Source organism: Myotis daubentonii, chromosome 3 (genome assembly GCF_963259705.1).
Source record: "Myotis daubentonii chromosome 3, mMyoDau2.1, whole genome shotgun sequence".
Classification (NCBI taxonomy): Eukaryota; Metazoa; Chordata; class Mammalia; order Chiroptera; family Vespertilionidae; genus Myotis; species Myotis daubentonii.
Window position 1 is genome coordinate 208,548,981 of NC_081842.1, and position 15,933 is coordinate 208,564,913.

The 15,933-nt window shown below is 53.3% G+C and overlaps 1 protein-coding gene across 11 annotated transcripts in view; it reads left to right on the plus strand.

Moving 5' to 3' along the window:
* TMCO4 (transmembrane and coiled-coil domains 4) overlaps nucleotides 1–15,933 on the plus strand; it is an 87,305-nt gene that overhangs the window by 37,804 nt on the left and 33,568 nt on the right. For 9 of the 11 annotated variants that reach the window (XM_059690987.1, XM_059690990.1, XM_059690991.1 and 6 more), the window contains 2 exons: nucleotides 449–585; nucleotides 5,213–5,297. In XM_059690987.1, coding sequence (XP_059546970.1) covers nucleotides 449–585; nucleotides 5,213–5,297 — 222 coding nt within the window. Of the gene's footprint in view, nucleotides 1–448; nucleotides 586–5,212; nucleotides 5,298–5,396; nucleotides 5,456–6,601; nucleotides 6,793–15,933 lie in introns of those variants that run through there. The other 2 variants (XM_059690989.1, XM_059690992.1) reach the window with 2 other exon arrangements.

The following is a 15,933-nucleotide window of genomic DNA, read 5'->3' on the forward strand; positions in this document are numbered from 1 at the left end:
TCCTCCTCCTGGGATCAGCAGGCTAGCCCACACCAGTGGCAGAGTACATGAGAGGCTGGCCTCCATGCACAAGTCCACTTGATGTCTCACATCTATTAGCATCTCATTGGCCAAAGCAAGTCACATGGCTGAGCCCATAGTGGATAAGCAGGGCAGGGGCGGGACACTGCAGTTACCAGGCTAAGTGGGAGGGTACCAGGTGGAGGGACAAAACGGGGTCATCTTTGGAATCTCACACATGACAGATGCCTGAGCAGAAGGGATCTGGTCCACGTGTCAGAAACGCATGAGCTTCAAGTTTCTTCTTTGCTATGTAGCAGTTTGACAGCACTGGGAGAGCTTACAGGTTCCAAGGTAGAGATGCACTCACTCAGGCATCCAGTAGCCAGCCAACCCCTTCCCCAAAAGGACCCCTACCGCCTTCATCTCTGACATTGCACCTCCGCAGGCATTACGGCTGCCCTGACCTGGCCGGCCTCACTCCTCTCTGTCGCCAACATCATCGACAACCCCTGGGGGGTCTGTCTCCATCGGTCAGCAGAGGTTGGCAAGCACCTGGCCCACATCCTGCTCTCCCGGCAGCAGGTACCTGGGAATGCCTGCAGTTGGGGGCCCGGGAGGGGGGCGGGGGAGGATGGGGCTGACTTGCACACAGATGTCAGCCCTAAATACATCTGTGTGGAGGTCGCCCATTGGCTTTGGGGGAGTGGGTGGTCTTCACTGTTCCTCTAACTCAAGTCACAAAAGTATCCTAGGATAGACCAGTAAGAATTATAGACTCTGCATCCCTAGCAGGTAAGGAGGTGAGGACTGAATAACAGGCACCTGCAGGTAAGGACAAAGCCAGGTGTTTCTTCATAGAAGTGTAGCGCTCTCGCCCGCCTGCGTGGCTCAGTGGTTGAGCGTTGACCTATGAACCAGGTAACAGTTCAATTCCTGGTCTGTGCCGCGCCAGCACAGCCAAGGGTTCAGTGATCCTGAGGAGGGGCAGTGAAGGATTAAAGAAAAGACAGACAAGAGAATACAGCTGGGGCTGTATCTAAGTGCCTGGATGAGGACACAGAAAGACCCAGCCTGCAAGCTGAGGCTTTATTTTATAGTGAGATCAAAACAAGGGTAGTGGTCAACATATTTACAATGTTCTTGTGAGTTTCACTGCCGGGGTCCAACCCCAGCGGGTCCAGGGGTCCCCAAAGGTGTAGACGGAGTCGGCGAAGAAGGAATGACACAGAGACAGCGTTCAGTTGATCAGCAGCCTAGCCAGGATCTCCAGCCAAGTTCTGGTCTCAATCCCCAGAGAGGTTCTGCTTCGGATCTCCAGCCAGATTCTGTGGCCAGGTACTCCAGTCAGGTTCAGTCACCAGGTTCTAGTCAGGTTCTCTTGCCAATTTCTGTAGTCAGGTTCAGTCCAGGATCTGTGCCTAGGCTCTGTCTCTCTTGGTCCTGTCTTCCAAACCCTGTGTCCTTAGTTCTGTGTTCTGAGTTCTGTCTGTAGGTTCTCTCTTCTAAGTCTGTCTCTTTCTGTCTTGTTACATCTGTATTTATACCAGTTGATTCAATCCTATCAATCTCTATTACAAAGGTTAGGGCGTTTCTTATCTCCATTCCAGGGAGTAAAGATTATGTACCTTAAGCATGATTGTTCACAGTTAAAGTGATTAATTACCCGCCTGGCACTTAGTTGAGGGGTTTTATTCCCTCCCTAACTTCAGGGGAAAATCCCTACCTGGGGATTCAACCTTTCTCAGAGAGGTGTCCTTGGTTAAAACACAGCGCCAAGAAGGTGAGCAAACATATTAAGAACCGTATGCCATATATGCCAGGACCCTTGAAACAGCAAGGATGGACCGGCTCCCAGCAAATTCCCCCTTTTTTATTTTTTAAAAGCAGGCATTAAAAAGAAAAACCTCAAATGCTCTCTTATATCCATTTTAAGAGTAGGATTGGCGCTTTCTGCTATTACCTGAGTCCTGATCTATCATCCCAGGGAGAGCTTGGCAATCCTGCACTTTCCCAGGGTAGAAAGGCTGCAGTGGGGTTAAGGATAAGGCTCCTTGGGCCTACCTTCTCCCATGCCATTACATTTACCTTTCCTTCCTCAGAAAAGCACGGACATACTTCTTGTATAAAACGTTCTGTCTGACTGGGAGTAACCTTAATTCCTCTGCTAGCAAGCATATATGTTAAAAGATCAATACAGAGTCTTTTTTCTTTAGACTCAGTATGGCACATCTTCTTAATCTAAAAATCAATACAGAGTCTTTTTTCTTTAGACTCAGTATGGCACATCTTCTTAATCTAAAGATCAATACAGAGTCTTCTTTCTTTGGACTCAGTATGGCACATCTTCTCAATCTAAGTTCTGTACTATCCACCTTCTTACCCTACTTATCTTCTATAAGGAGGTCTGCAGTACCCTGGTGGAGTCCTATCCGTCCCGAGTGTGGGGGTTCTCAATGCGGGGGGGGGGGCTTACCTAGGGGAATCCTTTTCCAGGGATTCCCAAAGGTGTGGACGGAGTCGGCAAAGACTATCCACCCTATTCCTATGGTGGAGTCCGATCCGTCCCGAGTGTGGGGCACTTAACTAGGGGTCCCTGTTCGGGCGCCATATGCCGGGGTCCTGCCCCAGCAGGTCCAGGGGTCCCCAAAGGTGTGGACGGAGTCGGCGAAGACTATCCACCCTCTTCCTACGGTGGAGTCCTATCCGTCCCGAGTGCGGGGCGCTTACCTAGGGGTCCCTGTTCGGGCGCCAGATGCCGGGGTCCAACCCCAGCAGGTCCAGGGGTCCCCAAAGGTGTAGACGGAGTTGGTAAAGACTATCCACCCTATTCCTATGGTGGAGTCCGATCCGTCCCGAGTGTGGGGCGCTTACCTAGGGGTCCCTGTTCGGGCGCCATATGCCGGGGTCCAACCCCAGCGGGTCCAGGGGTCCCCAAAGGTGTAGACGGAGTCGGCGAAGAAGGAATGACACAGAGACAGCGTTCAGTTGATCAGCAGCCTAGCCAGGATCTCCAGCCAAGTTCTGGTCTCAATCCCCAGAGAGGTTCTGCTTCGGATCTCCAGCCAGATTCTGTGGCCAGGTACTCCAGTCAGGTTCAGTCACCAGGTTCTAGTCAGGTTCTCTTGCCAATTTCTGTAGTCAGGTTCAGTCCAGGATCTGTGCCTAGGCTCTGTCTCTCTTGGTCCTGTCTTCCAAACCCTGTGTCCTTAGTTCTGTGTTCTGAGTTCTGTCTGTAGGTTCTCTCTTCTAAGTCTGTCTCTTTCTGTCTTGTTACATCTGTATTTATACCAGTTGATTCAATCCTATCAATCTCTATTACAAAGGTTAGGGCGTTTCTTATCTCCATTCCAGGGAGTAAAGATTATGTACCTTAAGCATGATTGTTCACAGTTAAAGTGATTAATTACCCGCCTGGCACTTAGTTGAGGGGTTTTATTCCCTCCCTAACTTCAGGGGAAAATCCCTACCTGGGGATTCAACCTTTCTCAGAGAGGTGTCCTTGGTTAAAACACAGCGCCAAGAAGGTGAGCAAACATATTAAGAACCGTATGCCATATATGCCAGGACCCTTGAAACAGCAAGGATGGACCGGCTCCCAGCATTTCACCTTGTTTTGGCAGCACTTGCTGCACCTCCCACAGCCCGTTAGCTACCTAGGAAGGAACTAGGGAGGGCTCTAGGGTTAAGCTTAATTATGCTAAGAGGGCTCTGCCCTCCAAGCTGGGACTTGTTTGTGGCCCTGCCACAGGTCAATCTGAGGCTTAACCCTAGAGCCGCTCCCCACACGGGTCAGGGCACATGCCTAGTGTAGGATGTACAGGAGGCAGCTGGTCAATGATTCTCTCTCATCATTGATGTTTCTATCTCTCTCTCTCCCTCTCCCTTATTCTCTAAAATCAATAAAAATATATTTTATTTTTTTAATATATTTTTATTGATTTTTTTTTTTTACAGAGAGAAAGGGAGAGGGATAGAGAGTTAGAAACATCGATGAGAGAGAAACATCGATCAGCTGCCTCCTGCACACTCCCCACTGGGTATGTGCCCGCAACCAAGGTACATGCCCTTGACCGGAATCGAACCTGGACCCTTGAGTCTGCAGGCTGACGCTTTATCCACTGAGCCAAACCAGTTAAGGCAAAAATATATATATTTTTAAAAAGAAGTATAGAGCTCCCCTCTGAACAAATCATCAGTGGTCCAGATACCATGTAATATGGCCCAAGTTACATCCACATCCAAGACCGTCAGAGGCAGGAAAGTGGAGTGAAGGGCGTGCCTGGAAGTCACGCCAGTTGCTTCCTTCACACCCCTGGCCAGGACTCAGCCCTGTGGCCGTCCCTAGCTACAGGGGAGTTAAACACGTAGTCTGTGGCTGGGAGCCCACAGAACTCAGTTCTACCTCCACGGACGTGGCGGGTGATGGGTGTTGGAGATGAGTAGCAGCCTCAGCCACCAGGGTCCTGCAGAGCTGGAGTCCGATTTAATGGTTGTCGACGGGAGTAAATGGAGGTGGGCACAGGTATTGGCACAAAAACAAGGAAAAGGAATAGACTGGTGAGACCGGACTGGGCTGGGCATTGGGAGCTCAGCTGCTGCTTCCCTCTCCTGCCAAGCAGAACCTGTGCCCAAATACCCCAGATAACTTCCTTTTTCTGATGTGTTGCCTTTTCTACAAGTTCTTTAGTCAGAAAGTTCCTCTTTACGTCTAACTTTACTCCCTCCTCATATCGTGTGAGGCCAGTATTTCATGCCCCACCTGCCTGTCTAGAGAGAGAACAGCTGGCCCTCCATGTCACTCTGCCTTTTTCCCATCGCATCTGAGGTGCCTTCCACCTCCTCTCCCGGCTCCAGAAAGGCCCCACTTCCCTGCAGTCATTTGCCATGAGGCAGATGAGTCCTGCCTCTGGGGACAGAAGAGATGGCAGCTGGATTATGGTTTGAGCTGAAAGGGCATTAACCCGGCCAGGGGCTGTCTGTGGGCCTGGGAGGCAGCCAACTCCAGGGTCAGGTGTGATCCTGTGTGAACGAGGGCCCTGACTCTCCTGATTGGGCCATTAGAGCTCGGAGGGGCGGGAGTAGCACATGCATCATTCATCAAGTTCACGGCAGGCACTGAGGAGTGGGCAAGGGCCACCCTCTTCGGGGCCCATGTTTTGCTAGAACCAGCTGTGTCCCCTCCCAGACACCTGTGTCCTTTTCCCCCCAGGGCCGGCGACCTGTCACTTTGATTGGCTTCAGCCTGGGAGCCAGAGTCATCTACTTCTGCCTGCAAGAGATGGCTCAGGAGAAAGGTGAGTCTGGCTCTTGTCACAGGGGAACACCCTCCCCAAGTGGACGCCTAGTCCAGAGGTTGGGGACCTGGAGTCCCGAGTCTGTGACTGTGTTCTCAGCTTTTAGAAATAACAGCTTACCGTTTAAAACTGCTGGAAAATAGACATTGTAAGTCCTTTGGAAAGTCAATTATTTTTTTCTGTACATGAATTAAAGTGGATGTGAGTCCTATAGTCATGACATTGGCCTTGGCGTCCTAATGCATGTTCTTGAATGGGAGGAGGAGGGAGAAGAAAAGTTCAAAATTGAGCTGTGGGCAGAGCCACGTTCCCTCTGATGCTCAGAGAGGGTCCTGCCTTGCTCTTCTGCTTGTGGGGGTTGCCGGCTCTCCTTGCGTCCCTAGGCATATAGGGGCATCACTCCTATCTCTGCCTCTGTCTTCACATCACCTTCTCCTTCCTTCTCTTCTAAGGACAGTGTCTTTGGAGTTAGGGCCCACCAAATCCAGCATGACCTCATCTCAGGATCCTTAACTAATTACATTTGCACAATTTAGTTATATCTGCAAAGACCCCTTTTCCAAATAAGGTCTCATTCATAGGTTCCAGGTGGACATATGTTTTCTCTGCAGGTGCCTTTGGCAGTGGCTCGTGCCCTCCAATGGCATACTTTCTGTGCCGAGAGCGGGAAGCTTCAGTGCCACTGCTCCGGCCTCGGGTGGGAGAGGTCTCCAGGGCGGAATGCGACTTTGGGACAGATCTGTCCCGCAGAGGCAGCCGTAGGAGGGGGCTGGGCGACTGCAGTGCAGAGCTCGGGGCACTTGGGAGTGGCCCACTGTTTGACCCAGACCAACCTCTCTCCTGGTGAAGCTTAGCAGCAGCAGGACCCTAAAGGCAAGAGAAGCAACTGAGACAGGGAGTCCTAGTCCTGAGAACAGAGGGTGGGTGGGAGCGGGGTTGGAGGTGCACCCAGCATTCTTCCTCGGGGCTTCCTGGAACGCCTCCCTGAGCCTCAGCTTCCCCACTTAGAAAGCAGAGCTGATCATTCCCACCACGCGCTTGCTTTGAGGAGCAAGCCAGGTGCCGTGTAGAGTATTTCTGCAAATTGCCAAACCCCTCCTGGACCAAATTCAGCTCCGGGACGCCAGTGCAGCTTCCGCTCTTCAGAGTGTCTGCCATCCTAAGGCCACTCCCCGTGGTCAACACCAGCATGCCATCTGATTGCTGACCGTTGCTAGCAAGCCAGGAGGGGTGGGGCTGTCCGCCGTGGGCCGGGCCTGAAGCAGCCCGAGGAGGCAGGGCTGGCTGACGGGTGTTATTTTCAGGATTGGCGTCACCAGCGGGCATGGCAGAGACCCTGGAGCCCAGCAGCATGATTCATCCCTGCTCTTTATCTTTAGCTAAAATGGACTGGGGATCAGAGCTGTTTTTCTGGTTGCAAAGGCAAGGTGGACGTGCCGTCCTTGGCATTCAGGGTGGAAGGGCCACGCCCTGTGTGTGAGCCCTGTGGTGGGTGGGCCTCACCATCTCCTCTGTGCTGTTTCGGAGGACCCTGAGGCCCCCTGTAGCTCTCTGCAGCCTCCTTTCCACCTGGTTTTGTCCACATCAGTGAGCAGTGTCCCATTCCCAGTGTGGGTAACCGGGGACCACCATGCAGAAGGCCCTGGGGAGGCTGAGCTGTTTGCAGCAGGAGCATCCAGTCTGGGGTCGGAGGTCAGGCAATAACCACCGAGGAGGCTGCATCTGGAGCTCTGGTAAAGGCGGGCTCCCGTTCCTCCTGAGGAGAGCGTGTGCCTTCCCTTTCTATGTACACGCTTCCCCGCCCGGCATCAGCAGAGACAGAGCACGTCAAAAAGGCATCCCTTGCCTGCCTTTCCTGCTCTACCTGCCACAGATAAGCCACCTGGGACCTCATGGCCTGCTGGGAGGAACCCCTTGGAGACCCCCAATGTCTCCCCATCCTTAGCTCTTCCTCCCCTCCAGTAAATGGCTTTGTTGAGCTGCAGAAATGCCACTGACTCCTACTGCATAACGCCATGTTCCGTCTTCTTGAAGCTTTGTGCAAATAATACCTATAGCGCCACAGTCTCCCCCTTGGGAAAAACGGGGGCACTATCTCTCACACAGAACCCAGTCCTGGCTATAGAAACGTGTGGGATATAGAGAGGCAGGATGGGTGCATCAGTCAGCTAGTGCTACAGTGATGCCACATAACAAACCACCCCCAAACACAGATACGTTCATGCCCAGGATCTAGAACAGCCACTGTTTCTGGCTGTAAGTTTCTGGTTGTAAGTCTGCTCCACATGCCTTTGTCCTGGTGAGGTTGAAGGAGCAGCAGCCACCGGGTTTATCACTAGAGTGCAGAGCCAAGCCAAACCACACATGCACATTTAGACCTCTGCTCCCGTCGTATTTACTAGCGTGCTGTATCAGTTACTTATTACTGCCAACAACCTATCCAAACAGTAGCTCGGAACAGCAATAACTGATTACTTATCGCAATTCTACGAATTGACCAGGCAGTTCCTCTCCTCGTCTCACTCGCGCAGTTGCCATCAGAGCTGAATGCCTGGGCCATCCAAGTCCATCTCACTCACTGTCTGGCCGTGGGCGCTGGCAGCCACCCAGGGCGCCTCAGTCCCTCCCCAGCCCTCTCACCCCCAGGAGGCCTGCCTGACTTCCTTATACACTGTTCTCCAGGCAGCCTTTTAAGATGGCGAGAGTGAAACCTGCAAGGCCTCTGAAGGCCGAGATTCTAGAACGCAGCACTTCTGCACGTTTTGTTGGTTAAACCGAGTCACAGGCCTGATCGTATTCAAAGGGACCAAGGGGGAATCGATTCCTCTTCTGGGTGGGAGAAGTGGCAACGAATTTTTGGCGATTTTTAGGTGGGGCAGGGGGAGAGAGAGAAAGAGAAACATTGATGTGAAAGGGCTGCCTGCCGCACACAACCCTCTGGTGTACGAGAGGACACTCCAGCCAATGAGCTGCACCAGCCAGGGCTCGGCAATTTGTAATCTTCCGCATGTTCTGCTGGCCAAAGCAAATGGTGGCTGAGCCCTGGGTGTTAGGGTGGGGCAGTGCACTCCGCCCATGGGGGGTGACCAGTGAATAGTTGCCAGGCAGTAACCCAGACTCACACAGTAACCCGGACTCTCACGGTAACCCGGACTCTCACAGTAACCCGGACTCTCGCAGTAACCCCAACTCTCACGGTAACCCGCACTCTCACGGTAACCCAGACTCTCACAGTAACCCCGACTCTCACGGTAACCCGCACTCTCACAGTAACCCGGACTCTCACAGTAACCCCGACTCTCACAGTAACCCCGACTCTCACGGTAACCCAGACTCTCACAGTAACCCCAACTCTCAGAGTAACCCCGACTCTCACAGTAACCCCGACTCACACAGTAACCCGGACTCACATTGGGGAAAGGAAAGCATGGGCTTTGCTGTCAGCTGAGCCCTGGTTCTGAGTCCTGCCTCTGGGTAGCCTGGGTTCAGCAAGGACACAGCCTCCCTGGACATCCATCTCTCCACGTGCAGCAAGAGATTAATGTCGCTGCTGGGCAGTGGCAAAGACCAGAGAGCATGGAGGTCAGGCAGGCAACCCCGGCTGGGTCCTGGTCAACACGTCCTCTAACAGCCTTCAAGCTCAGGTCCCTGCAGGTCCCGGGGTGGCTGCAGACTCCCCTGGCTCTAAAGCTGCTTCCCCCTGCCCCCCGCCCCGGGGGAGGCTCTTGACAAGTTGTCATTCTCTGTGCTGTCATCCTGTTGCTCCTTTCCTAGTCATCTTTCCCCGCAGCCCATGCAGCAGACCATCTGCCAGGCGCCTCATTACCAGGAGCGACAGGCTCTTATTAATAGGACCGATTCTCCATTTAGAGGAGAAAGGCCTGTCTTTGGCTGCAATTAGCATAAATTACATGTTAACTTCAGATCGGTAATGCAGGCCAAATCTTCCGTTCCCCTGCGGATCAAGCTGAATCCATTACCATTTTCCATTTGGCTGTGGCAATCGGAAGGGAGGCTGGAAGCTGGCGGGAGGGAGGCAGGTGGCCTCTGGGTGGCAGGGCTGGTTAGTGAGACACTGAGATGTCCTTGTGCCTCAGTTTTCTGGGATGGTTCCCAAAGCAACTGCCTTCCTGCCTCTTTCCTGGCCGCTGCTCCCTCCCCTGCATCCTCACGGCCCACCGAAAAGAACTGGGGCTTTGGTGTTAGGCGGACCTGGATTTGGGGACTGACGAGCTCTGGGACCAGGGGGAGGTCATTTAATCTCTCTGAACCTCAGCTCCCTCATCTGAATATGGACTTAGAACACGTACCTTGAAGGCTTGTGGGGAGGTTATAATGAGGCGATCAGTATGAAAGTCCCCGCCCTGATTTGGGCACACTCAGTAACCGTTTCTTCCTCTAAACTCCTCTGAGGACCTACTGTGCACAGGGAGCACTGGTGAGTGTCATGTAGGCAGAGGAGCTTGTCATTTTGTGTCCACTTTCCAGCCTGGGGGTTAGACCCTGAACTCCGTGTAGGCGGGGTCTGCCTCTGCCCCCACCCCCAAAGCCCCCCATCTCCCTGGCCCACACGTTCTGAGTACTCAGGAAGGTAGAGGAGCTAGACTTTGGGTGAGGGCAGCAGGCCTGTGCTGATGAGCTCGGGAGCCAGCTTCAGAGTCACTGCGTGCCAGGCTGTATGCGAAGCAACTCCATGCAGGATCTCAATATCATAGCAACCCTGGGGGCTGTTCTCCTGGCTTCATGGATGAGAAACTGCACCTCCCAGGGTATCCTAAGTGCCAGAGCCAGGACTCAACCCCAGGACATCTGGCCCCAGAGCCCTCACTTCTAACCATGAGCTCTACTTTGCAGAGGGCCTAGATCTTGAATGATGTCAAGATCCAGTGGATCCAGTGGAGTAGAGGGAAGGGCATTCCAGAGGGTCGGTCAGCAGGGCCAAGGCGGGCTTCTCCGGAGTGCCTGGGAGCATTAAGTCCAGTGTCCCTGTAGCCTATGAAAGGGGACGGAGGTGGAACGGTGGAAATGGTGAGGGCAGGAGCCTGGCATAAGGTCTCAAATGCCTGGCTAAGGAGTCTGACTGGTTAGACAGTGTGGTGCCTGAACTGAGGAGTAAATGAGTGGTAGTTGGACGGGTTCTGTGGATGGAGGAGCTGGAGGAGGTCGGCCCCAGGCAGCATGTAATCCACCCACATATGCACACTCACACTCACACACTCAGGTACTCACGGCAGCAACTCAGCCAACCCAGGGGCCTCCAACACCCCCCTGTTCTCTAGATCAAGTGCACACTTCCCAGCATGACCTCCAGGCCCCGCTCGTGAGCCGCCTTCCAGCACCATCGCCCACCACTCTCCACCTCACACCGGTTCAACTTTCTTATCTCCTCCTACCTCACAGCTTGGAGGCTAGAAATACACCTCCAGTGCGGCAGGCCCTGAGGAGGCTTGGGTGAGAGGCCCAGCAACTGGTGGTCCCCAGGAGCCCAGGAGCTTGGCTAAGGGGGCCCCTCACCACAGAGGCAGCAGTGATACCCGGCATGTTACCTACCACAGGACCGGAGCTGAGGCCTGTGTGAGCTGAGCCCAGCCCAGCAGGGAGCAGGCCTCAGGCAGATCCCGGCCCAAACTCCGAGCTCGGTGGATGGCGATTGGCTCTAGACCAGGGGTGGGCAAACTTTTTGACTCGAGGGCCACAATGGGTTCTTAAACTGGACCGGAGGGCCGGAACAAAAGCATGGATGGAGTGTTTGTGTGAACTAATAGAAATTCAAAGTAAACATCATTACATAAAAGGGTACGATCTTTTTATTTTTTTTAGTTTTATTCATTTCAAACGGGCTGGATCCGGCCCGCGGGCCGTAGTTTGCCCACGGCTGCTCTAGACAGTGCTCAGGGCCCAGAATCGATGACCTCTTGAAAAAGCCTTGAAAATGCAGAGCTGCCCATACCTGTTAATGACTGTACTAATAGTGATAGCAGTGGTAGCAACAGCTGCCATTGCAAGGACCCAGCTCTCTGCCTGGATTTGCTCAGGGATTTACGCGCACTTTCTTCAACCCTCCTAACAACCCCATTTCTCAGATGAGAAGAATGAGATTGAGGGGAAGGTGGAGTAGCTTGTCTGAGAACTAAGATTTATCCAGAACTCCTATTTATATTATTACTAGAGGTTCATGCACTGGGAAAGGGGGGGGGTCCCTCAGCCCAGCCTGTACCCTCTCCAACCTGGGACCCCTTGGGGGATGTCCAATTGCCGGTTTAGGCCCGATGCAGGGATTGGGCCTAAACCGGCAGTTGGACATCCCTCTCACAGTCCGGGACTGCTGGCTCCTAACCACTCACTTGCCTGCCTGCCTGATCCCCCCCTAACTGTTCCCCTGCTGGCCCGATCGCCCCCAACTGCCCTCCCCTGCCAGCCATCTTGTGACATCGTGGGGGCAGCCATCTTGGGGTTGACGTGGGGAGGCCAGCTTGTGACAATGTGGGGGTGGCCATCTTGTGATGACATGGAGGCAGCCATCTTGTGACACACGGGCGTGAGGGTCGATTTGCATATTACCCCTTTATTATATAGGATTTGGTACTTCTCCTTGTTGGATGTTGTCACTCAAAGCAGTATCTCAGATCAGGCCTTCCAAACAGAGAACTATTCAAAATCAAATTCACTCCATTGGCTCATATTCGTTAAGCACCTACTGTGTGCCAGGCACCATGCTGGGCTGTGGGGAGATGGCGTGGACAAGCCAGCAGACCCCTCCTCTCACGGAGCTCACGGTGCAGTCTATGAAATAATCTGCCATCCCTCAGACATGAGTTGGGGTCTTGCAGAATGGCTCTGGGGTCGGAAGTGACATGTCAATCGTCTGAAAAGCACCGGGCATATAGCAGGTGCCCAGTGAAGGGAGCCCTTGCTGTTCTTCTGTACCCAGTTCTAGGGCAGCCACCTGGCTGACATCCTTAACCTGAGTGTCCTGTCCTTAGGTGGGGACCACCATCTCCACCATGTCAAACCCGTAAGTGTTCAGTGTAGGAACCAGGAGTCACAAGAAGCCAGCCCCACGGGACGTGCTCGGATGTCAGCAAGGCGGCCAGGCTGGCTCTGCTCCTCGCACGTGTCCAGGTCTGGGTTTGCAGAGTTACATCAGGGGCTGCACCTCACTCGCTGTGCATCATCCTGGAGATGCGCGAGGCAGCTTCGGCGCTCTCTCCATCTGTTCCTCCCGTTCTCAGAGCAGCCTTGTCACCTATTCAGATGCTGCACCCAGGCTGGGTGGGAAGGACTGGCTCCCAGTGGGAATCCCTTCCTTCTGGATGAGCATTTGAATAATCGGTGTGGCTGAGGAATTTTCTCTTCAGACAGAAATAGAGCCTGCTTGCTTCATTCTGTCATCATCTTGCCGGCTAACAATCACTGGGCACTTACTTTGTGTCAGGCACAGCTAGGTACTTGACATGCCTTATTGATTTAATCCTCACAATAATCTTATGAGGTTTCACTCTCCCCATTTTACACGTGAGGACACCGAGGCTTACAGAGATATAGTCACTAGCCCGTGGTTACAGGACTTGGATCCACAATGGCTGACTCAGGCTCTCATTAGTGACTTGACCTCTAACCCTTGGAGCAACCTATGGCCAGGAGAATTCTCTGCATTTTCCACCTGAGGCTCAGGGTGAGGCACAGCGATGTGCCAGGGGGTCCACTGGGGTTTTGTGGTTGCAAGTCCTGAGATTTCCATCAACAGTCCTTCCTTCAGCCACACCCAGAGCTCCTCTCCCCCAACAAGGAAAACGGGGGGTTCTGGGCCACTCCTGTCTGCCTAGGTCCAGGCATCCCGTGGCTTTTACCTGTTCTCACCATCCAGGATGCTCTCCCCTCTCCCCGACCCGTAGCAGGGAGCCAGCTCAGACACGCCCTGCGACACAGGGCTCAAAAATTCCCTCCTGCACCTCCACGTGGAAGGAAGACTCAGATTCAGAAGCATTTCGGTTTTGTTTTATTTTGTTTTGTTTTTGTGTGTGTGTGTGTTTTAATATATTTTTATTGATTTCAGAGAGGAAGGGAAAGGGAGAGAGAGATAGAAACATCAATGATGAGAGAATCATTGATCGGCTGCCTCCTGCATGCCCCCCACTGGGGATCTAGCCTGAAATCCAGGCATGTGCCCTTGACCAGAATCGAACCAGGGACCTTTCAGTCCACAGGCCGATGTTCTATCCACTGAGCCAAACCAGCCAGGGCTTGGAAGCGTTTTGAAAAGAAAAGTTGTTTCTTGCCAAAAGGTGTAAACTGGTTAGACTTCAGAAGGCCTGGCTTGCCACATTACACACACACACACACACACACACACACACACACACACACATGTACACACACGCACCCCAGGTTCTTAAAGGGAAAACACTCACGATGACCAAGTTTCCGTCAGTCCGTTCTTGATGGAGCAGCAGCTGTTTTCTCCTGAGGTTCCTCCTCACGGAGCCACGCAGGGTCTTCAGACGGCAGCTTCCCCAAACACCAGGGACAGAGGGTCAGAGTTGTTCTCATCAGGGAGGCTCATGGGAAATGCCGTTCTCTTTGGGACCCTGTTACTTTCCTTTGCCTCTGAGGGTAAAGTGTGGGTTTGGGCTTGGTGTCCGTGTTGGTCCCGACGGGACGGACAGAATGTCTGTGCTTACACCCAGCGTCGACTGTTTCACTCCGATCTCACAGTGTCCTCGGGAGGCAGGGATTACTGGTCCCGTGGCGGAAGTGTAGAGAGAGGACCGAGACTGCGCCGAAGGGATGTGCCCAAAGTCAGAGCCCGAAGGCGGCAGAGCTGGGATTCCCGCCCAGCGCCTGGCTCCTACGTCTGGGTCATTCTACCTCGACCTGCTGGCTCCTGCCCCCTCCCTCACTCTTGACCCAGCTGTCTGTCTCCCCCCTTCCCACCCCCCACTGTGCCATGGGCACCTGCTTCAGGTCTCTCGCCCCTACCTGAGGGTGCTTGGCTTCAGGCCTGGGCACTAGGAGACACTCAAGACATGTTAGTTCATTCATTAATGAGGGACATGAGAGCGGCCATGACATTTGCCGTGACTGCTGGCTGCAGAAGATAATGCCGAGGCCTTTGGGTGAAAGGCTCGCGCTCCCTCAGCAAAGTGGAGCCCACAGCCTCCCGAGACCTGGGCCAGCTGGTTGGCCTATTGCCCAACCCTCTAGCAACCCAGGACACTTGGGCCACCCCACTTCCGGACTGCCCAGCAGGCATGATCAGCCAGCACACACACACCCGTGCAACAATCCTGCCCACTCAAAACCAAGACAAAAGCGCACCTGTCATGTGTGTGCGTTTGGACAGGACATGATGTAGCCAGAACCCCAGAGAGGAGCAGGCACTTCTGACAATGGCCCACCTGCCAGCCAGCAGGGTGGGTTTGCTTTGGGAGTGACTGACCCTCTGACCCAGGGTGTTTCTGGCCCCAGCAGGTGGCAAAGGCAGGGGTGGCAGTGCCTGATGCCAAAAAGAGCCACTCTCCAAGTCTCACCGAGAGACTCCGGGACCCAGATCCCAGTGGACTGCTCATTTTCCTATGTATTTGCTTTACAAAGGTTTCAAAAATTAACTAGTTGGAAAGTGAGCTCAATTCAAACGGACTCCTGGTTGCTGGCTGGGCCAGGAAATGGCCACATGAACCAAGAAATCGGTTCTTCCTCGGCTGACGGCTGACGTACGCATCTGTCCTCCTCGTCATTCCCAGGGGATTTGGCGGGAATGAACTAGAGGCATTGCATATGGCTCTGCCCGGGGGGGCCCCGTCCACCCAGTCGGAGAGACATCATGAGATGATGTCGGTGTATCCTCTCAGCAAATAAAACCCGCAGGGCTGCTGAACCCGGGAGCTGGCGCCCATTAATTAGGTCAGTCCTGGCTCCCCAACCCCTTCTCCTTCTGTAAGCTGCCCCCATTGAATCACTTCCCCCTGTGTCTTCAAGATGCACAGGACCATGGCAATCGGTTGAGAATACGGAGCTGAATGAAGAAACACAGGACCTAGGATCTAGATGCCTGAGTTCAAGTCCAGGCTCTGCTAGTTACTGTCTGGGTGCCCTTAGGCAGGTCACGTCACGTCACCTCTGGCTCAGGCTAGATAGTAAAGGGGGATATGAATGCCTCTCGCGAGTGTCCTGGGACTTTAATACTTATTGAACACTTGCCATAGTGCACCAGGCACTATGCTACACTAAGCACGTTGCATATTTTCCCTCCTTTGAGGTACAAAGAGCCCTAAGATGTAGGTACTGATATTCCTGTTTTACCAATAAAGAGGTTGAGGGTAGGGACAGTGTTCATTTCCTTCTCCCCTGTGTCTCCAGGACCTGGTAAGGGACTTGGCACAATGATGTACGTATGGAGGACCGCATAGCTGGCCATCAATATAATGGAAGTGACAACACAGTGCTTGGCACATGACAGACCCTCATTAAACAAGGGCTCCTCTCTTCCTCTCTCCGTTACTTTATCCAGATGGATTTGTCCAAGGCTGTGACACCATGTCTGAGCTCGCCAAAAACAGTGCCGTCTTTAATCAGCTGTGCTCCCAGCGGAGGAAGGAGTTAGCAGAACTTAGCACTCGTTTGCTGTTTTCATCTA